We start from the raw sequence: 27,309 nt of genomic DNA on the forward strand, positions 1-27,309 counted from the left end.
GGATTGCGGGATCGAGATTAGGCGACACGGAGCTGCTGGCCGTGCGAGAAGACCGCCGTCTGCAGATCGATTCCAATGTAAAATGAACGTCTGTCCCTGCGCCTCCGTCGTTCATGCAGTGGGCGCGTAGGTTTGCAGCGCCCCCTGCATGAAAACGACGGAAAGTGCAGCGTTCATCACAGATAAAGTTGTGCGCTTATTTAAGAGTATAATAATATTTCTCACGTTATATTTTAGTGGAAATATGGTAATCAAATAACTCTGCAATTATAACTATCTGACACGAGATGGCAGAAGAGTGCAGTAAGGCCATGCAGTCGACGAGAAGCGTTAATGTATCATGGGACCTCCTTTGCCCCTTTTTACTGGCAGCAAAACAGGTGTTTAAATGTTAAAACACCAATCTGTAACCTTTTACAAGGAATAATATCTGCATTAACCACAATAAAGGAGGGCCCATGATGTAGCTGCCCAACCCGATCTCTCATTACTCTGATAGTGCATTGTCTTTGTGCTGTTCGCCTTTTGGCGTCCTCTGGTCTAGCACCAATTGAGACGAGGCTCGAAAGAAAGCTGTCTCTGGTGTGGACCAATCAGTTTCAAAGACAATGCATATATTATCAGAGTATGTTTTTCGTTTGCATTCTGACCACAAGTATTGTGGTTAAGCAGACATGATTCCTTGTAAAAGGTTTCAGTTTGGTGTTTTAACATCTTAACACCCGTTTTGTTGCCAGAAAAAAAGGAGAAAACCTATTCTCAATAGTTAATGTTCCCATTAATTTCAATTAGGGCTCACAATACATCAATCGCACGTGTAAATATAAATAGGTTTTTAATGAATGCACATTACAAAGTGATGTTATATTTAGTCTAATTGTACGAACTGCATACACCAGATGGAAATTAAAAATATATAAAATATATGGCAAAACGGAAAACATGTTTAACGATATGGGGGGTGTATTTAAATCTCTATGATGCAGCCACTCTCCTCGTAACGATGAACTGCTCAGATTGCCCAACCCTACACCGGCCAAGGTTCCTCACCACTTCCGCAGATGCCAGGCTGATCCATTGCAGTCTTCCTCTAACAACTTACACCACCGCCCTTTTTGTCCCACGCGTTCAGCCGAGGGTGCATTAAGACAGCTATTTTGAGTGACCCAACTAACTACTTTAAATGCCTCGATGAACGGAAAGCAGTTGATAATGTAATTCCGCAGAGACCTGTGAAGTTGGCTAAACATTTACTTATTTCTAATCACTGCGATTGTGTTCACAATAACAATTTAGTTTGTAAAAGCATTAATTACCCATGAGTAATGAGGTTAAATGTTCCCTTTGTAGCCAAGTGGCAGGATTCCATGAACATGACATTCGTACCGATTGTTAGAAGAAAATGGGCTCGCACTTTGAAAAGAAGTGCCTTTATCGTTGCAGGGATAAGTGATGCTTCTAAATAGCTTACCGTGTGTGGCTTATCTCAACTCACCCTCAGCTTTTATCCAATGGTTATCGATATCAGCAGTGATACAGCACAGACATCAGGGAGACGACTCGTGCCTTATACGTCGCGAATGTTACAGCAGGCATAATGGGCAATGGGTTAAGTGGGAGCACCTCTGCAACTTGCCTATATAAAAAAGACCAACAGGGTTTGGAATGTGGACGGGATCCAACACACGTGCCATGCTCACCGGTCCTGATAACAGCCAGAGCGTGCTCCCGAATAAGTCACTTTCCATCGCCGTCTTGTGGACAAGGCAGGCGACTGGCAACCCTGCAGTCATGACGGAATGGGCAGTGTTCAAGCGCCTCCTGGACGCCGTCTACCAGCATTCAACTCTTCTGGGGCAAGTGTGGCTCACGGTCACGCTAATATTTCGGGTCTTGATCGTGGCGGTGGCGAGTGAAAGCGTGTACGAAGACGAGCAGGCACAGTTCGCCTGCAACACCCTACAGCCAGGCTGCCCGACCGTTTGCTACGACCGCTTTGCACCCATCTCGCATCCACGCTTCTGGATTTTCCAGATAGTCATCGTGTCTTCCCCTTCGCTCTGCTTCCTTATCTACGTGTGGCATATGCTGTCCAAAGGTGGAACTGTCGGAGATGAGCGCAAAGGGATATGTCCCATCTCAGAAGACGCCAGCAACAAGGATCAAGCTGACAAATCAAAATGCAAGCCATACGCGGGTGGACCTTGCAAGAGTGATGAACATCTACTCTTTCTCTACAGCGAACAGGACACCTTTCGTGACCTAAATGCTGAACCCTGCACAACGAAATGGGGCAAGATGGGACAACCGCAGAATCGAATATGGAACTGCTATGTCCTGCACGTGTGCTGCAGAACTATTCTGGAAGTTGCATTTGTGTTGGGTCAGTGGTTGCTCTTTGGTTTTAGGGTCCCCGTTCACTACAAGTGCCAGGTTTTCCCTTGTCCGCTTATAGTCGACTGCTTTGTATCCAGGCCAACTGAAAAAAAAATCTTCTTGCTGTTCATGTTTTCTGTCGGTGTTTTCTGCATTTGTCTCAACATCGTCGAGTTGAACCACTTGGGATGGAAGAAAATCAAGAGCCTGATCACAAAGCGAAATAATTTGCGTGTGCAAATTGAAGAAACAACAAATCCCATAAGTGCCGCTGAAGATTCAGGTTGCCAAGTCTCCCCTCATCATGATCTACAAGACAATACATCTCATCTACAAACCAAGTGTTCATCTTCTTCCAGCATTTCAGCAGCTTACGACGATGTGTATGCTCAAGAACATCTCCACCCACACTTGAACTTAGCTCAAAAAAATACTTTGGACAAACAATTCCAAGAACAGACACTGTACCGTATGGGTGAGGAAAGTGGAGAGATTTCACCGAAAAAGGTATCACGGAAAAACATTGACTTGTGGGTATAACTTGCGGTATCTTAATGACAAAAAAACAGATTTGAATGTGTGAATCTCATTTCTGTATTCATACTGTGTATTATTGTGATCAATGTAAGTGTATAAAAACACTCTCCCCGTGTGGTTGAGCTTTGACTTTATTGTAACAGCCAAGCAACTCAGGTATAGGATGACAAATCACAGAGGCTTCTTTATTTTGTATTAACAAAGAATGTTAATACTAAGAAGTGAATACAAGATACTGAGGTTTGAGAGCCAAAATCATTCAAATGAACACATTGAACATACATTTAGCGCATCATGTAAAAGTTGTTGTACAGGAAAAGCAAGTGTTTTTTTTTAAATGTATTTAACTTTGGTGGGCAGTAGCAGTAAGAATGTATTTCAAGTAAATTTCATCAACAATGCATGAAAACAAATGTTGTAACCCATAGCATGCATTTTAAGAATGAAAACCTTTACATTTTCAGGAATGGTCCATGCCTAGTTTGAAAAATCTAAAAGCTGAATAATGAATGGTGTTAATCTTTTATGGATATAAAACTAGGTTCAACAGCGAATGCATTACCGAACAAAAGATGCATTTTTCACAATGTATTATACGCTATCTTTTTAGTCCAGACATAAAGAAGCATCAATTTCAGTGAAAGAAAAAAAAAACCTGATATGTATATTCATGGCAATTTTAATCGTTTGACACTATGTTCCAGTTTTTTGTTGAATGGTAATATCCACAATTGACAGATATATAATGCTGCAATAATAAATAATAAACACCACGTAAGGATGTTTAAAAAATAATGAGACTGTATGTACATCACTGGGTAGATTAATAAAGAAAAAACGTTCGTATAAAATGCGGCTTGAAAAAAGCAATGAAAAAGGGGTACAACTGTTTCGTGCCACAATGTATTCTTACTTCTACTACAACCATTGATCGCGCATTAACCATGTGTCACAATTTTAAATCTATTTCGCATAATATTCCAAACCAAGTGTAATATTTTGTTCCTGGAGTGCTCCAATGTGCATTTGTATGTCAATGTGAACAATGAAGAGAGAAACACCACGATCAAAATAGCACTCACTATTTCCCATACGAATTGAAAGACCTCATCCAGGGAAATACTTTACAAAACAAAAAACGTAATAATGATCAACGTGTATACACGTAACATATTTGAAAGTTAAACAAAAACAACGATATTTATATTTTTCACTACAGACACAAAAGCAAATACTGTAATATGAAGATGTATTTTTTGTAATCTTTCCTGCATTACACATACGTCCCTTTCAGAGTCTGGATATCCAGAAGCAAGCATTTTAATCTGGGTCATAAAGACCTCTGCATGCACAACACTCATATTCAAACTAAAAAAAAAGTTTAAGTATAATGAGAAATACATGTTTTTTTTTTAAAAGTGGAATGTTTTCGTTGTTCCGAAATGGACATTAACATACCTACTTTATGTTGATATGCAGATTAGCGTTGCTAGACATTACCAACTTTTTATCACATGGAGCCGTGTGAAAGTTGGTTCACAGAGCGGTGCAGTAAATCTGCATTGGCATTTTACAGTGAATCAATGAATACTTTGTAATTTGTAAATTTTACATAGTGTTTTAATTATCCTTTGCACAGCAACATATGAATAGAGTTTAAGCAATTAGCATGCTGCACATATATCCTCTGAACCGTAATAATATGCTATGTGTGACATTACAGTATGGAGTAATTATTGTTGTTTTAAGCTTGAAACGTGCTTAGCATAAAAAGATAGCTAATTTTACTTCTTAAAGGGTTATGAAATTTGTCCAAAAGGCAAAATTGCAGAGCAATAAACATACTATCCAACACATTTCAAAATGGAAGCACAGCATATATTCTTGCAAACCTATCTTAAATGTTGCAAATGTCATCGTGTGCGGATCACAAACGATTCATTGCGGCCAATGTCACATTATAATGTGCTAGCCATATTGCATGTAGGTCAATACACCGGAGATAAAGGGGACCACAACAACAACAATAATACATTTGAGGGAAGCTTAACGATAACGAGGCGGCGAAGGGGGACTTGTCGATTTTTTTTTAGTGTTGAAGTGGTACGATCACGTCCACGTAGTTGACTGGGAAGAATCCCGAATGGCCACGCACGGTCCCCTCGTACCAATTGTCATCGATCTGCTTGGTGAGTGTGATGATGTCTCCCTCCTGGAAGCCCAGTTCGCCCTCATTCTCCGGATCAAAGTCGTAAAGAGCTTTTGCGCTTGGAGCTAGACGCCATGTGGACAGAAGCATCGGGGGAACACGCGTGGCACGACAAATTAGAACGTGTACACCAGCAACAATGTCAACCACCAACTTCCTGTAACTGCCTCTTGAGATTCTGGAGAGAGAACAAGCATTTTGTGATAGATCGGTAGGGAAAGATAAATGTATTATTACTCGGCTGCAAAATGTGTAATACTTAACAGAAAGGGTACTTAAAAAACTCCCACAACCTGAAAACATGCAAAAATATATAAAATGTAAAGATGGTAACATATTGACAGCTTTCCCATCAGTTGACAAAGAGGTTAAATGTGTCAAAGTTAGAAATGCGTGCACACACACGTGCTGTACAAACCATATTTGAAAACAATGTACAGCAACGTCTCGCTACTGCATTCGTTTTATGAGAATATTGTACCAAGTGGTATCACCAAATTGCAGATGCAGTCTTAAAAGATAATTAGGGTAATACCCAAAAACAAATGTAATTTCTCTTACTGTTTTGTGCACATCAATAATGTGTTAAACCTAAATAAAGTTAGATATTTAGCCGTCAAGTAACACTTGCTTATATATATAAAAAAGGGAAATTTGTGAATATGTGTGTCTGTTCGAAATGTTTAGCATACTTCCCACCATGCAACAAACTTGAAATTTGGCATGTGGGTAGCTTCCAGGCTGTACACAATGCAAAAAGTATGAAAATAGACTTTTGTATTTTGTGTGGGGGGGGGGCAATAATGGATATATTTTGCACGGCAAGTGAGCTGTGACGTCATCTGTGATGTCACCCGCATGCGGCAGCGCCACGCAGTGTGCCTGCTGACGTCACGCATCCCCCCCACCCTCCGCGTAGGCCGTGTATTAATCCAAGACAAGAATCCAAGTCCCGGGCGAAGCCGGCTAGTAAAGCTAGTTCTTTAATAAAGTGTCAATATCCAGATGTTTTGGTAACCTGAAGGTGTGGCATTAACTCAACTCAGTGGTTCTCTCAATCTGTGTCACTCTACGACCTTTACGAGTTCATGAGCAAACACTAAAGTGATATTTATAAGCACCCACTGTATGCCATGGTTTACAAATCGGTCATATGAATCATACACTGCATTCCTTTGCAGTGTACATACCAATGTATTCTCTTATTTGAAGAGGCAATATGCATATATGCTATATATACATTGTACATTTTACAGTTGGGGGGAGGATCCAGAAAATAGATTCACAAAGCATTTTGGGATGCAATGGATAACTTATTAAAACCACTGCGAGGAAAAAAATATTACTTATAAATCGTATGAAATAAAAACAAAAAACTATTAACTTTTTATTTTACCAGGTAAGGCCCACTTAGCTATTAAGCTCTTTTTCCGAAGCAGCCTGGCCACAAATGATGGCTGAACGAAGTGGCTCATCACATGGAATTGTATAGCAGCCAAATACTCTTTAAACACACGTTTCTAAACGTGTAGGGAAAAACAAGAGGACCCGGAGAAAAATCCACGCGACCACGGGGAGAACATGCAAACGCCAATTATACAACAGGCGTCAGGATCGGAATCAAACTCACGACCTCCTGCATACCAGGCGAGGCAGTGAACATTTCACCACCGCAGCGCCCCTAAAAAAATTACCGATCCAAAGACTGCTACTGCAATTTAGACCACGGTTAGGGCGCAAGTTCTAGAAACATTTACATCATGTAATACCCCCATACATTTTTGGAGTTTACAACAGTATATATTAAGGTAATGTTACAATTTATGAAAATGATAACTTAAAGAAAATCTATTGCAAAGTTAAACAATTACTCCAAAAATGAGGATTATTTCCATGACGATGCTCCTCCACGCTCTTGGTGACACTTCCCACAGCCAGTTAAAAATACACAAGAAAAACCGCTGTAAAACATGCATGCATTCAGCACAGATTTTAACATACATTTTATACATTCAACTATTAACAACTGGAGGGCGTAGGGGAGGTTTCTTTTTTTCCAATCGCCAAAAAAATATATTCTTCAAATGGTTGGCTTGTTGTATAAAGTAAATACACAATACTTTCAGTTGAAATGCAACTATGTTTACAAAGACTGTAGTAATAAGCTGATATTTTGGTTACAGGGGATAAAAAAATCGGTGCAGAATGCTAAGGTATGCATATCTTACAGAAAGAGACCAAAGTGAGTGTTTGCGTGAGCACAGGATGAAAAATTCCTTCAATTGACTCATTAAAAGAAGGTTTAGGTTTACTTTCCCAGAAAAAGATTCTGATTCCCGACTCACTCTGAGCCTTTTTACTAAATGACCGGCTCGGCATTGCAGGAACTTTTGAAGCAAGTGGAGCTGCACAACATGGAAATGAAGATCATGGTGAGCACACGGTTTCAAAACATTTAACAAATCATAACCTCCCATAACAGGCCAAACACAATTAGCAAAATGTTAACAACACCCTTGTAAAGAATTTTATTTCAAAATCCTTGATTTTCATAATGAATAAAATAGTGGTATGCATGTATTCGTATGGTTGAGATTAACCAACTAAATATCCATGTATAACCACTGTTAGTGACAGTGTAACACAGTACCTGGAGACCTAGAAGACGAAGATGCGGACGCAGACGCTGCCGGGAAAATGTTCTCCCCTCCGCCGTTGCCCCAGCTGTTCTCGTGGAACGTCGACATCGGTTTTGCTTTAAATTCTTTCTTTGGCATCTTTGATGCCTCATTTTTCCTGTGGAAAATACACACACACAAATGTTCTAATACTGGCAAAAGACGTTGTCGCAAAATGACAAAAAAAACAGTTTTTTTCAATGTGGTGAATTTTAAACGTGAAGGTAAAACGTTAAGATGTTTTGAAGATCTTTTTCCTGCGGAGGGAATTGGACAAAGTGTGTTTGACTCTTAAAATGTAATTCGTAAGAATGATTAAGTTGTGAAGGACTGCGGCGCCGTGCAGTCTCACCTCTCATGGAGAGCCGCTTGCAAATCCTGCAGCACAGCAGCAGATCTTTGATGATATTCAAGCTGTGCATCGACCAGGGCTGCTAGTTGAGATACTTGTTCAATCTGAAAAGAACACGGGGGAATACAGATGCTTGTTCTCTTGCTTTGCAATTTGAGGAATATATTTCCATAAAATATTCAGTAATTAATTATAATGTTGATGTATTCCCTTTCCCATCCATAACAATCTCTACACACCGATTACTTAAACTAATATCCATCTTACATTGCACAATGTGCTTATGTAAACAAAATAAAAATTAGTACTGTAATGACCTCATTAAAATCAGATTCCTGCACTAGAAACAATACTGTATCATTAAAAGTAAATGCCATACATGATATTGATTAACATATGCCAACGTCATGCCTCCCTTCCCATCCAATCACCCTCCACCCCGGCTGTGTATCCCACACATATGCATGAGCAGTGTAACTTTGATATAAAGTTTACATACAATGTGTGGTATTTAGGGATATCACCTGATAGAGCTTCCAGTAGATCATCTTTTTTAGGCAACATCAACAACATTTGCAATTTAAGTTTCTCAGTCAAATATATGTTTATCTTTAATAAGCCCCGCATCCAAAACATCAATTAGCTGATCTATTGGCAGTTGTTTCATTCGTAAAGAACTGTACATTAAAAGGGTTACTTTTAAGCAAGTTGAATTATCTACACGTAGTCCTAGATACCAAAAATCCTTAATGTTTGCACAGCTGCGAATGGAACAGTCAATGCTGGGGGGAGGTGGGCAGGGTATATTTTATGACCTATATACATGTAATATATCTAACCCAGATTGATAAGACTTTGACAAAAGTTCTAGAGGGATTAACTCCAAAACGTCTCACGAGAAAAACATTTCAGCTGCTGTGTCGCTTCTCCTTATTGTGGCCAGGTCGCTTTTGAAAAAGCGATAGGAACTCAGTGGGCCTCACCTGGTAAAATAAAAAGGGTAGTAGGGGTAATTGTTCCCTACTGCAAACTTTTAATTCACCGTTAAAAAAAGGACTGGTTTTATTTTCTTGCAAAATCACAATGCAATAAATTAATACGCAATTTCTCCGCAAATAACTTCACTGCCACTAGTTTGTGCTGGCAAAGACATCACGTGGTCTTATAAAACACAGTGATGTGCAAAGGTGATGTACATGTGTTTCTTTGATAAAAAAAAATCCGCTTGTTTTGTTTCTGAGAATGCAATTAATCTATGGCCACACCACATTGGGCCCGGGTCCTTGCCCACCAAATTGCTTGCCTGCATTGAACGGCCAACTTTTAACTGGACGGTAGCTTTTAAGTGTTAGTGCTGTGGGAAAGCATTAATGTGTGCTGTGTCTAGTGTGATGCATAGATCTTGACATTTCACACAGATCCATTAGTTTCCTTCTCAAAGCCTTTGGCACTATCAATATAAACCTAGCGTTCCTACAGATTACAAAGCCATTATAATACACTGCACAAGCAAAACAGTCTATAATGGATCTTCACAACCGCAACAGAACACCAACAGGCCGATGCGGGCATTTTAAAGACAAGCCACAGTGGGAATGTGGCCACGCCATGGAAACTATGGACCATTTAGCAAACCTACTTCAACGGAGGAATATATTTGCACGGTTGGCTATTATGTACGGTGCGAAAGAAGTTCAACATACATACAACAACAAAAAACACTTTTTTCCGAAGCCTTCTTGTGGCTAGCAGAAATAATTTAAAGTACGAAACAACAAAATATAGCTTTTTGAAAGTGCAAGTGCGATTGTTGGACATTGTCAAGCATTATGAAATTAAAAATATAGATTTGTTTTATGTTTCTGAACATTTTACAAGGACTAAATTCATCGCTAATGAAGACCAAAGCAAATATTCACATTATTTATGATAGTTTATTTATTAGAACTCGTAGAGTAAGACAGCTGTCAATCTTGATTTGATTTGAAGATTTCGTGACTGCAGGAATCCATACTCTCTGATTCTTTCGGTAAAGTAACGTAGGTAGAATAAACAATAAAAGAAACACGACGGTTCGGTTGCAACACAAGCGCCCGTCACCTGATGACTTTACCGAAAGAACCAGAGAGTCCAGCTGTCAATTTTATGTTTTCACAATCCGGTAGCCGTCGGAGCAAAAAAACTGATCTGTTTTTTACGTAATAAAATTGCAAAATGGCTGGAGGTTTTTTTTACTATCCAGTGTTTAATGAATATTCTGGAAAAATAATTCCACGAATAGAAGCACAAATTGAAAAGTTAGAACAATTGTAGATGAACCTCATCAGTCTTCTGTATTCGTTATTCCCACCTCTTGGTGTCACTATCTAGTCTATGTATTCCAAACTTCTTCCACCGTTTCGGTGGCAATATCCCACAGCCACTTGTAAAATTGTTGAATTTGTTGGGGTGGAAAGGAGCTCAGTAAGCAGCCAGCCAGGAAACTCGAGATGTAGATTGTTTAACAGTTTTATGATTATTTACATTTACACTACATCTGGCCAGGACACATCACAAGAATAAATAACAGCTGATGGAAAAGACAAGTGACAGAATGGCAGCAAAAGCAGAAAATGTATATATGTCGAACTTTGTTCGCACCATACGTAGCCAACCGTGCTAAATCGGAGGTGCAGGAGAAGGACAACGTACAAGGAGGTGCCTAAGAGGAACCACCACCCCGGTGGTGGAGCAATGAAACAAGTTATACTGTAGGAGAAATAGGAACTTCAGAATCGCAGGATAGGGAACTGGGCAACAGCCTTTGGAAGCCTTCATCCTGCAACAGATGATAATGATAATACAAGACTCACCTCACTCTCCACCAAGTTGTGCATGCTGCTGGCCGCTACCTCCCGCGACTCCTCAAACTTCTCCTCTGCCTGCCGAATCTCCTCATCTGGGATCTTTCCCAGACGCTTCTTCTTGTAATCGAAGTCCAGGCGACGTCCTTCCAGCTTCTTAAGGTGATGCTGCGAAAGGTGTTAAAAATATATATATTTCCAACTATATAACAACTTGTTACAGAAACTGTCCATGCATATCATGTTTAACTGAAACCCTAACCATCAGCTTTGGCAGTACTTTACAATTGGAACCAGTATGATTCAGATATTAAGTTAAGTGACAAAACATTTTATATTTTGTGGATCACTTGGGCGCCTTTAAATAGGAAGCCACCCCACATACTGCCTTCCGAAGGCAGGAAACCCCCTACAAGCCACGCCCAGGTGGGACTCAGCTGATAATTCTCATGTCAATAAGCCTGGTCCCATCACCTCCAAAGAATGGCACATGAGAAAGGGAGTTTTTTTTTCCACAACTGTTTACGTATTACTCATTAGACGTGTAATCAAACCTATGTGTAATAGAAAAAGCAAATAATATAACAACCTAGCTCTTTTAACAACTGTACATTTACGAGCTTTATTTGCAACCCGATGTGTCGTTATGTTCGACCTTTTCACACTGCAGCAAGAGCACATCGGTTTTAAAAGTAAGCTTGTGTTATTACCCCAATCTCTTTGAGCTCTTTATCTTGAAGTGCTTGCATTGGATCGAGGAAGTTTTGTTTGACATCAATATCCAGGGAATCTTTTATTTCTGCCATCTGTTTCATCGATTCTCCAACATCCGCCAATGCCAATCCTAAAACACACAAAATCGGGTCAAAAATATCACCCACGATTTTATGGGGCTCTAAACGTTTCGTTGAAATTGTTATATATATATACACACACAAACACTATACTGCAGTTGTATGTTTATATTATAACACAAGATATGCGGAGTTTAATTTAAAACGCTCAATGTCCATTGATTGAAAAATAAAGCACCAAAATAAATTGTCGGAAATGCTCATATGAATTGGATCCATGGCTGACCAGCCACTGAGCAGGAAAAATTATGAATTAAATACACTAAATATACATATTCTTCATAAAGTGGTACTTACCAAAGCAAGATTCTGTGCCCATGTCTTTGCCATACTTGGCCATGGCTTCTCCCAATAAGCCCTCAGGCTGGGGGTAGCCCGTAGACTTAACCTGCCCACGGATCTTTGACATGGTGTTCAACATCCCCAACTTTGCTCTTGATGCTAAAGAGGAGATACCACAATTTTATCAACATTATCATCGTAAAAACTCGCTTGAGACACTGGACACTTACAATTACGGTGTTCTCGAATGTCATTCACTTATACGCATCAAACAATTATGATGACAAGACACACTATAGAACGTGCACAAAGATGCAGTTATAGACGACAGAAAACATTAATAAATGCATGTCCTCACCTGGGTTTGGTTGCAGGTATTCTTGTGTTTTAGTGATAATGTCCATAACTGCTTTGTTGGTAGTGTCATATTTCTAAAAAAACAATGTCATTGAACATTTCAGTGAACGATTCAAACCATTGTTCTAAAATAACCATGTTGCTGCATTACAGAAAGCACAATATGGTTATGGAGGAGGTTGTACGAACCTTTTCCATCTCTGTAAAGTCATCGTCCAACTTGGTGCCTTCCGCTCCTCCCACCTTTTCACTGACAAACTGGAGAAATAAAAATGTCATTATTTTAACAAACTACGAAATGTAATGTCATGAATAGAGAAAATATTCTCAATGTGCCAAGAATGTTGTGAAAAAAGCTATTGTACCATGAATGGATCACCATTTTAATATCCCAGAAAGACAAGTCCTAAATATCTTCTCCAGTGTGAGTCAAATCAAGAGTGATCACACCATAGCATCTAAGAATGTTAATTGAGCAAATTTATGTTCCACTAAAACATGTTCATATGTACACCCTGTAAGATTCGTAACAGTTGTTCGTTTGATAATTGTACAATTTGACAATTTACCAACATTTTTAATTAAAGATGTATTTCCAAAATCATTTTAAAATCCATAAAAATCCATCCATAATGCTATTAGAAATGCTAAATATTGCAGTCAGTTTCCCCCCACCCATTGATAATTAGCGATGCGTGCATAAGTCATCCACGCATCACCACTTTCCAAGGTGACCCCATGCGCAACAACACAGCACAAGCGTTAACCCACCTTACCATTGACTTCACATACTGTCTCTTGTTGGACATTTGCCATCAATGAAGCTTAGGCCAAATAAAAACACTCGACTTGTTGTAACATGAATTAAATTCCACATTGGTACAAAGACTGTATATATACATGTGAAGTCATTTTTACAGTCCACTGCTGGATGAGGGCCTCCCCACACAACATAAACAACATTTTTATATCGCATATCTTGATCCGCTTGGGACTGCAGTATAGGCGGATATAAGTGATAAGATCGAAAATCTGAACATCTAGGAGAAAATCACAATTACACTATGACCAAATACTGTGGTAGGTTAATTGGTAAGGATGGATATGTGACGGTCGGATATGCAAAATTGTGCATTAAGTGTAAACCAGCATTGCCCTCAAAAACTAAACATGAAATACAGATACAGTAACTGTAAAACATATGCACTATCTTTATAAGCTAACAGACACATCAACCACATTCTTCCTACAACACGAGATACTGTTATTTGGAGATTTTTTTTTACATTTTTAAAATGTGTTTCATTGTTAAAACGTTCAAAGTAGTTTGCTCATGTATAGCAAAGTACTTTACATGCTTCATATACTTACTGCCTAAAATGATGTGTCTATAATATTGTAGTGATGCACTTAATTATAATTTAACATCACTAATCGTAATCAATTCTTATATATGCCAGCAATACCTCGGCCAATAATACGTTTCGTGCCTCAGCGCTTCACAAGCGGAAAGAAAAAGCTTTCTAATTCTAGTGTTCCATAAAGCATGGCTATTCCAGGAGACAAAGTGATAAGCTGATAACACCCTTCAGCAATCAGAGTTCATACCTTGCTGTATCTCATAAACCTTAAATACACTCCCATTGAAGTCATACAAATCTGCAAACTGCAGACAAAGAGCTCATTCGAGGTTAATTTTGGCTTGTAAATAAGAAAACCAAGAATCCAAGCACACTAAAACTTCATCCAGCCAAAAGGAAAATCCTCATTAACAAAAACAAATGAAGATAAATCATGCACATCAGGCCTGGGGCTCAATTATAATTACAATACAGCAGCATTTTTATCTCAAACTACAATTACACCCTTATTAGAATTACGAATGACAAAAATACAGTCACAACTGAACGCGGGTGATGCATATGCATGGCTTATGTAATATCAACATGCATTTGTCCTCGGAGATATTTAATTCGCGTTGTCAGTCACGCTCGCGCCAGGTGTGTGCACAAAGCTGTATGGCCACAGGCCCCGATGAGACAGAATCTTAATATTTATTTATATTGGAGGAATCCGATGAGTTACAAAGCTCTTTCCAGATGTCCAGTATGAGGTGGGTGAGAACGTTATTCCAACAAATGATACAAAAACACAACAGGGCTCGAGTAGCAGCTCTGACGGGGAGGGCTGCGGACGAGGCAGGGTCGTTTGGTGCCGAATGGGGTACTCCAAGTTTTGAGTAAACCCTTTGAATATACACGTAGGCTTTCGCAACCAATATTATTCATAATCAACGTTTTTGGGTTTAGATCGCGTTATTTATAAATGTGTCGTAACCCTCCACCACCCGACACGGCCAATCAGCAAAAAAGTGTCACGTTGACAAAAGACAAATAATTACAATGACCCCCCCCCCCTCTGCCTCAAATCGTTGCACCTGATGAGTTGATGAGTTAATGATGACGTCACCCTGCTGCTGCTCTATTTAAGACCGGGAGCCAGAGCAGAGCCTCACCATTCTGGCGAATTGCCCGATGATGCTGGATGCAATTACCAGCGAAACGTCGTACTCAAAAATTGTAAATGTTGTGGTTTCATGCTTCAACACACCGGTGGGCTAAAGCAGTGAAATATTTGTCTTTTGTCAACGTCACACTTTTTTGCTGATTGGCCGTGTCGGGTGGTGGAGGGATATGACACATTTATAAATAACGCGATCTAAACCCATAAACGTTGACTATGAACCTTTGAATATATATCGGCTGGTTTACTATACAGTGAATTCCTAATACCATTGATTACAGTACCTATGAATTAATAATACCATTGATTACTGTACCGATGAGGATTAAACTAGTCTTACAGTTGTATCCGATTCAATGCTGCCTGGTGAGATGGCCACATATTGGTGGTCGAAAACAATCATGACAAGTATTCAGCTCTATCAACCTGGTGGCTTAGACAAGCACGGTACATGCAATATAGTGGTCACATGACATGCATGCAAGGCATGATGGGAGACATGCTTACCTGCTATTTACAAGCACACCTTTGCGTCTTGTTAAATTTAGGCATTAGGTACTGGAAACTCCATCACGTGCCCATGCCTGGCTGGGATGCAATGAGCAGCTAAGAGTGTCCTGTGCAAATGCCTGGCTGTATACTTAATTGCTAAGACACACTTACTTGCTATGATCGTAGACATTTCCTAGCTGTAATAGGTATAAGGAGGGGTAGGCCAAGTCAATAATGGGCAACACAATTCCATAGAAATTATGAAGTTATGATGCTGCTATTACCATATAGTGTATGTGCCTGAGGTTAGTCAATGAAGTGCTAGAATGCATTATGTGTGCGATGCAGCCACTTGCTGTAGACCGTTTCATTGGCCTTTCTACACAATCGTTTCCACCTGCCATGTATCATATTGCTCATGTAACGTTAACATTAATTTAGTTAGATTGCGAGCTCACCAGAGGGACTAGAATATTGTATTAACTGATAACGTATAATGCACAGAAGGCATGATTTGTCCTACATTACAGAGTACAGGTAGTCCCCTAGTTACGACGGTCCGACTTACGATATTTCGATCTTACGATGGCAATACGACAAAATTGCCATCAACAACCTAACATCGTTCAAGTATGCAGACGATGGACAGAATCTTGGTGAGTACAGTACAATATGATACGTTACGATACGTTTAATGCATGTATGATACGTAGCTTTAGCGATTTCATTTTAAGGTTACCACAATACGATACGTTCAATACATGTTTAAAGTTTTATAGCAAATAGGATTGTTTCCTGAAAAAACTTTTTATTACATTGCAGTTCATATAGGTAGGCCAAGAATTTACCTTGTTTTTTTACTTTACATTTTACTGTGCAATACAGTATTGTAATTAATAAATACATACAGTATATAGTTTATACAGTACAGTACTTTAAATTACTCTGTTTTGCTAAATTATCACCATTCTTTAAGACTCCTGGGTAGGCTAGGCCATCTTCGACTTACGATATTTTCGACTTACGATGGGGTCGTCGTAACGCATCTCCATCGTAAGTAGATGACTACCTGTACTACATTAGCATTCAGCCATAAATACTTTAAATGTATCCTCTCAACTGTGGTGCCCCTGGTTAGCAACTGCTCGACAATGGGAATATTCAGATACACGTATAGATATTACGCCTCATTTGCAATGACACTATCAACAGCTTTGTTTTATTTTAGGTAACTTTGGTATTACAATGAAGCTTCATTAACTGTGGGTGAATTATACGGGTAATGGAATAATCATGCTCGAAAAAAATAAAAAATTAACCCGTAAAATCAAAGTTTTTCACTATAAATCCTTTATATGCGTGTTCAATGGGCCACAACCCAGCCCACATTGGTCTTTGAAACGGGCGGCTAGAGTCCTCTCGTCCTCTGGCTTGAGATGGCTGCCACATATGGGTCAGATGATTGCCTGCCACCATTAAGCAATTGGTAATTAAATATTTTAAAAAAATTCCTAAAAAGTGTAAAATTTTGGAAAAAAATTTTCACGAAAATAAATTGTCACGCACAACGAGTCTGTGTGCAAAATGTCAGCTCGATTGGATCACGGGAAGTGGGTTAAAAAACGACCGAAAGCTTTGCACGGTCATAAACGTGCAAGCAAGTGAACTTAATATAAAGGATTTAATAAGTATAACCCGTAAAAACAAAGTTTTTCACTATAAATCCTTTATATGCGTGGCAGCGAACTTAATATAAAGGATTTAAAAATATATTCGCCTGTGGAGGACGCGGGGATCGATCCCGCGACCTTTGGCATAGGAAGCGAGGGCGCTACCAACTGCGCTACTCCGCCACGGCCTGTGGAGGGGTTACGCTCTGGGCTCTTATACTGTAACGTTCAGCCAAAGCCATGAATGAGTTCTATTTGAATATATGTAAAATAAAAAAAAAATTGCCTAAAAAGTGTAAAATTTGGGGAATTTCTTTTCACGAACATTAATTGTCTGTCACAACGAGTCTGTGTGGAAAATGTCAGCTCGATTGGATCACGGGAAGTGGGTTCAAAAACGAGCGAAAGATTTGCACGGTCCTAAGCAAGCAAGCATGCAAGCAAGCAAGCACGCACGCAAGCACGCAAGCAAGCGAACTTAATATAAAGGATTTAAAAATAAAAGATCCTCGTGGCTCAGTATCCATGGATAAGATAATATCTTAATCGTCTTAAAGTAAACGGATCAGTTATTACATTCTATGTCTTCTCTCTCTTTTTGCATAGGTAAGCAAAACATCTTTGTTGCGTAATTTATATGCGTTTTGCACTTTTTTTTGTTTAATCTGTATCACGTCATTAACTAATATAATTGAGAGTTGACATGTCAACGAACATGTAATTTTACTGTACAGCCTGTCAGTATAGGGTACCAGAATGTCTGTGTACCTGTGAGAAAATGTTAATAAAAACGTAATCATGTACAGCCCTTTGGTCAATCCACTGCTGGATAAAGGCCTTCTCACACCATGAAGTTATGACGCAAGAAAACAAAAGAGAGACCCATACTTTTTTTTTGCAACATGTGCAGTAATGATTACTGACATTTACAGGATAATTAAATTAGTTATCTCCCTGTAGATACGCAACTTGGCAGATAAGTGGATGTTTAATTTTTGGATCTACATAAAAAGTCTTATCCAGGACTATAATCCACAATAATTGATCATAAAATGCAACTGTCATGCAGAGCAGTCAACCATGATAATCATGGATAACAGAATGATTTTATTGCAAATTCGTGTTGTCTGTTTAACCTACCTTGCATCTGCAACAATGACCATCATCTTCACCCATCACTATCATTTTACCATCCCTGTTATCCAGGTACAATTGCAGATTAAGAGCTTTAACGCCTCACGACCCCCCCCCCCCCATGAGTATCAACCATGACCAACCCACAGCTCAATGGAAGGCCTCCTCAAGTGGTTGTCTAATTGCTCAAGGCCTTACTATGCTGTGGATTAACGTGGAGACCGATCCCACAGACAGGAGGAGAAATGATGTACAACCCAGACACTTTGGATATTTCGAGTCACTGACATGAGTGCTGCTGATGAGAAGTTTCACTGCATTCCTTTACTGACGGTACATTGCATTGAAAAACACTGAGAAAACCGTAGTTAATTTAAAACTCAACAATGTACTCACCGCAGGATGAAAATACATCAACACCATCAATGTGCTGACAATTTGATGTAAAAAGCTGACTTAAGTATTTTTCCCTTCAATGCACAACATGCAAGGCAAGCAAATAACATATTTACTACACAAAAACAGGAACTTAAGCAAAATACTTTTAAGCCTAACAAAATAAACAAAATGTGCAACTCATGCATTTTCTTAGGTCTATTTTAAATTAAATAGCATTTGAAGTTTCTACAAATTGTCTACACAAATGTGTTTGTTGTTTATAATCCAATGCAAGTGTGTCTCTTTAATGACTTGTCCTTATACAGTATTGTAAACTTTTTACGGCAGTAAATGTGTCATAAGTATGACTTCTCTGCCTGATAATGTTGGGATTACTTCAGCCCTTTAAGTGGCCCATGTCTGCAATAGCAATACCATGGCTACTGCAGGGAACACTGCTTTAGCTCGTCTGCCTTATTCCTCATCTGAATTCTGACCCAAACCAATCAATATCGTGGCCCTTGAGATCCATCTGGTCATTCTCATTTTTGTGGTTAAAAATATCAGCTCCTCTCAAGTTTAGAATCCAACATTCAGACCGGTATGTCAATAACATCCTTATTACTGTCCTGTATTTTCTACTTTAACCAAGCTGGAGTCTCCGTGTTGCACACTCAACTGTGCCCTTTGGATCCTCACTTTAGTGACCTTGTCCAATCTGCCATCCTCTCGCACGATGATACCAGATACTTGAATGCATAAGCTATCAAAGAATCCCTTTCATCTAAGACCTCCATACAAATGCATTGCATAATTTGACAACGGACTGCCCTATTAGTTCATCATTCAATCGATTGCAGATATAACAATCTCCATTTAAATGTATTGGGATTCAATGAATCAGAGAGATATAGGAACCTCCATTGAAATTAGTGGTATTTATAGCCTAGCAAACATGTATAGAATCCCAATTCAATATATATTTTGGTTCTCTTATAGAATTCACAAAAATATGTCGAGGAGCGAATGCCAACGTCGAGATCTGACACCCACAACAGAGGGCTTCAGCAGAGCTTGTGTAGTTTTGTTATTCTTGCACATGGAAATTCCGAGGATCCCTACAAGATGCCATGCTTTTGGAAATTCAACGTAAAAAGTAAATCAACTGATGTCACAACCCTGTTGGGTATAGCCACCAGAATTCTACCTGTAAACTCTTAATTCGTGAAGGAATCATCCAGTGGAATCATAGCATTTAAATATGATTCATGTTAAATATGATTCATTCCCATCACTAATTAACTGTATGTCTCCCCCTAAATAAAAAGACAAGTAAACATAGTTGCACTACATAGCACCTTCCTAGAAAACCATCCATGCAATGGCACAAAAAGATGTTTCTAAGAATATCTGGCAATAAATTGGACAATGCATTCGCTCCTGCCAAATATATTAGCTTTCCCTACTGAGAGTCAAAGCAAATGCAGAAATATGACTGCTATTTTATATTTTTTAACTATTGATCCAAGACCCTCTCAGATGGTTGAACATGTTTAACTTAAGTAATCAGCATGATCCAATGCTTGTCAAACCACCACCAATAACTCTAAGTTGCCACTAACATATAACACGTGCAATTTGTGGTTAGAACAAGAGGTCTTCAGATTAACGGAAGTGGTATATTTCGATTCAGGAATGTGGTCTTTCAAACTCAAATACTGTCGGGTTTTTAACCAGTGAAAAGGCACCTACGCTATTGTATGTTGCACGCGAGGAATCCAAACAAAACAGTACTGCAATAACACTGTGAAGCCATTTTCCACATTCAGTAGGTGTAATTCTTTTACTCTTGGCCATTCACTCATTTTTGAATGCTTAAAAAGAAATAGTGAATATGAAAGTGAATATGAGAGTGAAGATGACGTTTTTTCACTCCCTTGGGCATAAATTATTGCATCTTAAGAAGGTTATAAAGAACATGCTTCAGACGTGTCACAGTAGCCATTAAGGAGGCCAAAATGAATTATGCAGACGAAATAGTCTAATGAGGGGGGGGGCTTACTACAACCATAGTTTACAATATGCTTAGGTATTATGCCAAAGGTGCAGCATGTAAATTGATTTCTCACGCCATTGCTGCGTTCTCCATATATGGTACTTTGGCCTACTCTTCCATGTTGGCCAGACATCTTGGAAGAGGTGGGGATACCCACAATTTTCCCCCACCGTACTACGACCTGCGGCTGATCGACTGTGGTTTGTGAAATTTCGGTCACAGTTCCTATGATCACTGTTACATTGCTTATGGCTTTATTTTGGAGATTTCGAAAAAAAATTTGCTTTAGCCATGTTTGTTTGTTGTAGTACGGAGTTAGAATGATGTCTTTAATCTAAGTTGTCTTGTGGTTGTTGTTTGACTTGCATCCCACTGGGATTTTTGCACAGCGTTGGTGTACGGTGCTTTTTTCTGTAAGACTTTGCAGTTTTTTCCTGGATTTTTCTGTTTGCATATAGTCACTTTAAGATGTTTTCTTGTTCATGTTTTTGTTTTTTGTTGGTTGCGTTTGCACCCGATTCAAGAGCCGAATAGTTCACAGGGCTATACCAAATAAATGGAACTGAAAACCAATTTATACTGCTGTGCGGACATCGGAGAGGTGGATGAAAGACAACTGACCGCGGTTCCAAGTGCCACGTCTGGAAATCAAACAGGCGGGCTACCTGTAGATGATTGCAAGTCCTGTGTGTTAGTGTTAACTATTAGACGATGGGAGCATCCCACGCTTGTGTAGTGTGCTCTTTGTGTGTTTGGGTAATTATTTAAGTTGTATTCAGTTCCGAATGGCCAACGCATATACATACAAATGCCATGAACCCAAAACCTAACTACTGTACTTAAGTTGACATCCATTTGTGACAAATAAAATTTGCAACTTATTACCATACATTGGTGAAGCTGAACGTGTATATTCCCAATCCAGTACCGTCAGTGAAACATACAAGGCAAGTATTGGACAACTAAAAAGAGCCAAGCAGTCGATGAGAATGATGGTACCAAGAAACATTTTTATTCAGAAAACATAATAAATAATGAATGAGCTATGCTAAGCTAAAGGTGTCAACATAACATATTGTTGTGGGCCACTGAGAGGTTGGTGATTTTTTTCAAAGGTTTTTGATCTATCTGATCTATACGCTCATGATCCCAGCGCACTGTATTAATCTATGGGCTTAGAAAGCATTAACATGCAAAGGCTGTTTTTTTTTTGCGAGTGACAAATTATGCATATTTAACATAACAACGCAACGGAGTGATATACAGCATAAACACGAAACTAGTTATTATCAGTACAGGCATACAGGATGGTTTGTATATATTCATGTAACTGTGTATAGTTCCTGTAGAACCAGTTCAGCGAGTTAAGTTGTTTTAATAAGGTCAACTCACTCTGACAGCACAACAAAGCTTCACCCACGTATGTTATTGACGCAGTACTTTTTATCCTGGACGGTATACTGTACTGCAAACACTGATTTATAGTTGACCTGTTCATTGTACACACCTACCATGGATTGAACAGACTGACATCCAATTACGCAAATAGTTAAATAGAATTACTGTGCTGTCACAATGGCATTGTGATGCACAGGCATAATTGCAGCCTTTTTAAAGACAAATGGTGATCACCTATGGATTATCAGTATTTCCCAATCGGTTTATCTGGAAGAAAAAAGCTTTTAACATATGATAATTATGGTGCCGCCTACGTTTGCATCCCACAAAGCAGCAATATTAGACTTAATGAGCACGTACTTATTATATACCTTGCTTTTTTTTAACAATATGTCGTGGGAGAACTTCGTCACAAAGCCATCGTTGTCAATGTTTAGGCTGCAGGCCCACTCTTCGAAAACACGTGGATGCACACGCATCTGAACATAGCCTCCCGATTAGATGTTAGACATTCAATGTAAGGAGATATTGTTATTCCGTAAACACAGTATGCATTTTATAAGCAGAACCCCCATTTGCTGCATCTCCACATACGTTTCAAACATCTGTGGGTCCATTGGCCTATTGGTTTTGCAGACCAATGTAAGAAAGACGAGATTAACCCATGACACTTACCCTCTACATTACTGGTTGATTAATGTGTAACGCCACTATTCGTAAAAGAAAACACAAGATGCAGTACTGTATGAAATAAACATTATACCTCCATTTTGATGGATGTATTGGATTGGCCTGTGTTAGTGCTTCTCTTGCCCGATGACAGGCACACAATCTAGCACTCGGACAGCAACACTCCATTCACATACATTATGGCAGCAAAAATCTAAGCTTTTAAAAACACAAACCAACAACTGTCACTGCTGCTCAAAGATTCACGTTAACTTTTCCAAGACAAGTTTTCTGAATAACAATATAAGTAATTGCCATATATAGGCTTTCTGAGATAGTTCAAACATTTTACGAACGACATTTTTGTAGTGTCATATTAGTTGAGCTTATTGAGGAATTTTATTTAATATACAATCACTACCAATACCAACTGCATAAAACACACCTGCATCCTCCAGTGTAAGATAATAGTTAATATAATCGTTAATATACTTTTGATTTAAAGCTTTCGTGACTGCAGGGATTCATAGTCTTGGTTCTTTCGGTAAAGTCACGTAGAAGGGAAATAATAAAATATTAAACAATAAAATTATCACGACGTTTCGACTGCAACACAAGCAATCATCATCAGGTGTGAAATCCACAACAAGAATAGTTAATATACTGTAAATGCTCTGGCTTTGATAACTTTTAAAATAACTGAAAATGTAACTTGTATGACAAAACAAATTCCGAATCCTATGAGATGCCAATATATTTGCAAATGATTTTGTTCTCCTTGTTATTAAATGCATTCATATACACTACAGCCGTACTGAAATGCAATACGATCAAGCATGCGGCCATACAGTTCAAATACAGGTAGTCCCCGAGTTACGATGGTCCTACTTACGATATTTTCGACTTACGATGGGGTCGTCGTAACGCATCTCCATCGTAAGTAGAGGAATACCTGTACTGCAGGTCATTCAAATCATGAACGACAATATACAGGATGTGACATGGCCACGAATTAATTAAATATTTGCAAATGTGGCATACAACTACTTCGTGGTCTAACCCAGACAACAATGCGATGGAGCCTCCTCAACAGGTTGTGATCGTATTACACACTCACGTTGCATGTGATATGAATACAAGCACCTCGTGATGTAAAAACAATCTCGAGATCTAGTTTAGTCTCTCATAGATTTAGAGACGTTTAGGACATTTCAATTTCACTCAGATTACTACAAACGACTTTTGAGATAGGGCACTGCATTTTTGTGCCGTGACAATTGTTTATTTTTTACCCAGGTCTCCTTTGCTAAAGAATAAACTAGCAGCCCGCACGCAGGGTCGGAGTTCGCTTGGGAGACCAGTTTCGAATAACCGGTTTCCAAACAACACGATAAAAAACCGGTATCCAAAAAACGGCCAGGGTCAACCAGCCAAAACACATTGAATTGTAAATAGAGTACTATACTTACATAACGACCACAGACTCACATAGATACCCATACACCCATAGACTTAAAACAAAGAGCCCATGCCTCTGGTTGTCTATATAAAACAGATTCCCACTGTTTCTGCACAGCACCTTGTAATGTGTGGCTCCCTACGCACATCAAAAGGATCTCTGTTTAAGTCAATGGGCATTGAGATGCCACTACAATACAAGTAAATACAAACTGATGATCATAAAAGAACCACGAGGGGTTACATTTCACGTAAAACATAGAGCGAGCATTGTGCGGGACACTGTATCCGTGATTACGAAGAGTATGAAGCATATCAAAATGCACTTCTGCAGTGATGAAATCCTATCTGGCCTGACCAGCAATGAAGGCATGTGGTTCTTACACAACACAGCATCCCGGGGTTCAAAACCGCACACGAGGATGTGGCAATGGATATAGGTAATCAACAGTGCATGTTTTGAAATCCACACCCCCGTAACTTACACACGTATGAATAATAATGCCCATTTAATAACGAAATGATTCTTTTTCTGGATGACCCTGCATCGAGATTATTGGCCAATTGTATTTTTTGAGTGGCTTCATTTTGTCGAAAGTACAACTCCACTGCTGGATGAGGACCTCCCGATTCCTTGAGGGTCATTCGAGTTATTTGGCCACATTTCACCCCGTTGGTCAGTGCAACCTGGCAATGTAGCACACAGGCATGGGAGAGCATGGTAGCAACCGTACAATGGTGTGGAAAGCAAACAAAACTGGAGTACCGAGATAAAACACAGCACGCATATGGGAACGTGTCCACTCAGCATCACCATCTCCTGAACACGTCTCAAACCCGACGTCTACAACACGTGACAAGCCCCAGTGGTCACCATCCAAGGCGCTATCCGGGCTCAGCCATGCGTAAAAGACACCGAGATCCGACGGACTATGTCACATTTAATATTTTGGCTGTTGCATGCTTAAAACGTTTTATTAATTTCCATCGACGTGCGATGCTAATATTTTGTTGCACTTATAGTGCTGTATTGATGGTATACCCTAGCTATACAGTGTACTATCGAGACGTTATACTGATACACACAATAGTGGATTCACAAAAAAGGATGTGCATTACGTTACTGTAGATGTATTACTTGGGATCACTGACATTCAAACCCCATACCAAAGGGTCATAATTCACATTCTGTGCTCTTGTGCGCAAGCTAACAGACACACACACACCACAGATGTGTCAACACAATGAAACCAGAAGAAAAAAAACCACAGCAACAAACATTTCACAAAGAAAGCCAACGTGAACATTTGTTTACAACACAAAGCGTGTCAGATTTAAATATTGCCATACGTACACTGCCCTAAGAGAGGTCTCTTTACAAAGAGGGATGTTGGTGGAGTTTTTTGTACACAAATGTGGATGAAATAATTCCATAGACGAGTAGCAGCAGCAGCGGGCGGCCTCGTAGAGGAATGAAGAGACACGGGTAATTGAAGCCACACCACCACCACCAGCAGCAGCAGCTGTCCCCAAATCGACAACACGCTGACAGTGAAACACTGTACCAGTCGAACAGAATTGCAGCCATTCCCATTGCCCCAAATAGACGTGAATGTCTCCTACCAACCAAAGCCTCGTCGGCGAAGGAGATTGCCTTTATCATACTTCACCACGCTGAGCTGGACGGCGAATAGGGTGGGTGTGGGTGGGAGATGATGAAGGCGGGACAGGGGTTCAGATATAACTCGCCACCGATGTGAGCCATCGCCGAGATTCCAACTCGGCGCTGCCGGTTTCATAGCAAACAGCGGCGCTAACCGATGTCCCACCGCTCGTAATCCCGTCACAAACACATTTACCAATTGTATACCCCATCTCGCTATCAACCATGGTCAATTACACTGCTGGATGAAGCCACCCCCAAGCAAGCCACCTCCAGCCAGCCCTCACGATTCCACCCAACGAGGACCTTGACAAACGAGATGATCCCACGGCTCCATCTCCCGCACACACACAACTCGCAGTATTCTCAATAACCTTCAACAACCACACGGTACCTGGCTCGCTTTGTAGAACTGCTTCTTGAAGCCTGCCACAGACATGTTTTATTTGTGTGTGTCTGTCTGTAGTAGCGATAACACAACGACGACGCCAGTGGGATTGCCGCGCAAAGGGGAAGAGAGCGACACAGCGAGCTCGGTGTGGACGTGTGGACGCCTATGCGCATCGACTGTAGCAATTCTAACGCCGTCGGCGCGGTTGGAGGGGGGATACACTCTGACCGCAGGCCGCACGTGACCGGACGTGCTTTGTAATTCCTAGTCCGGATGCACAGCAGCACTCGGGGTGGGTGGGGTGGGGGGGTTGGGGGCGCGGGTCGCGCGCGGATTGGTCCATGTCGCGGTCACGTGATGCGTCTGTCGGAAATGGAACTCGGGGAGGGGGGGTTGGGACGAGGGACACCCAACAATGCGCATGCGCACCGAGTGCTGCTGCAGTGCCACCTGGTTCCCCCTCGGCGCCCCCCCCCCCGTCAATTGATAATCCCCGCCCCTCTGTCCTAAGGCCCCACCGCGATTTAGTCCCCGTCCATCACGGACAAGTCACGCCCATATTGGGATGTGGCACCGCCCTTTTAGGAACGTGCCCCGCCCATTAATTCCTTGGCCCCGCCTAGTTTATATTTTCTTCTGAACTGTAGTGTGACACATTTTGCCACGTGGTGGTTTTAAAGGTATTTACTGTGGGGCTGATCTTTGAGGTCAATAATGAATCGCTGAGTGGATGCTTAAATGTGTTTTTTCTGAAAGTCAATGCAACAGGGTCACCTCTAATGCAATGTACCAGCAACTATTTATAATTTTACATTTAGAATTTGTATCAGCCCTAATAGTGTAAAGGGCAGTGTGCAACTCATGCACCCTCTCTCTCTGTATGTTGAACTTCTTTCGCATCGTACGTAGCCAACCATGCTTATCGAAGGTGTAGCATGAAGAAGGGTAATTGCCTGAAACGTTGCCTATTTTGTCTGTTTTTATTGATG

The 27,309-nt window shown here is 40.1% G+C and overlaps 1 protein-coding gene and 1 pseudogene across 1 annotated transcript; one reads left to right on the plus strand and one right to left on the minus strand.

Annotated features, from left to right (window-relative positions):
• The first annotated feature begins 1,665 nt into the window (after positions 1-1,665).
• On the plus strand, positions 1,666-2,916 carry LOC144949571 (gap junction delta-2 protein pseudogene; annotated as a pseudogene).
• Positions 2,917-3,030: 114 nt separating this feature from the next.
• On the minus strand, positions 3,031-26,508 carry LOC144955782 (endophilin-A3-like). The gene is made up of 9 exons (XM_078885931.1): positions 26,324-26,508; positions 12,678-12,746; positions 12,490-12,562; positions 12,147-12,290; positions 11,706-11,839; positions 11,005-11,163; positions 8,153-8,256; positions 7,773-7,918; positions 3,031-5,187 (listed from the first exon to the last, which is right to left on the minus strand). The coding sequence occupies exons 1-9, from the start codon at positions 26,366-26,368 to the stop codon at positions 5,003-5,005; spliced, it is 1,059 nt and encodes a 352-aa protein (XP_078742057.1). The 5' UTR covers positions 26,369-26,508; the 3' UTR covers positions 3,031-5,002.
• Positions 26,509-27,309: the final 801 nt, after the last annotated feature.

Source organism: Lampetra fluviatilis, chromosome 3 (assembly GCF_964198595.1).
Source record: "Lampetra fluviatilis chromosome 3, kcLamFluv1.1, whole genome shotgun sequence".
Taxonomy (NCBI): Eukaryota; Metazoa; Chordata; class Hyperoartia; order Petromyzontiformes; family Petromyzontidae; genus Lampetra; species Lampetra fluviatilis.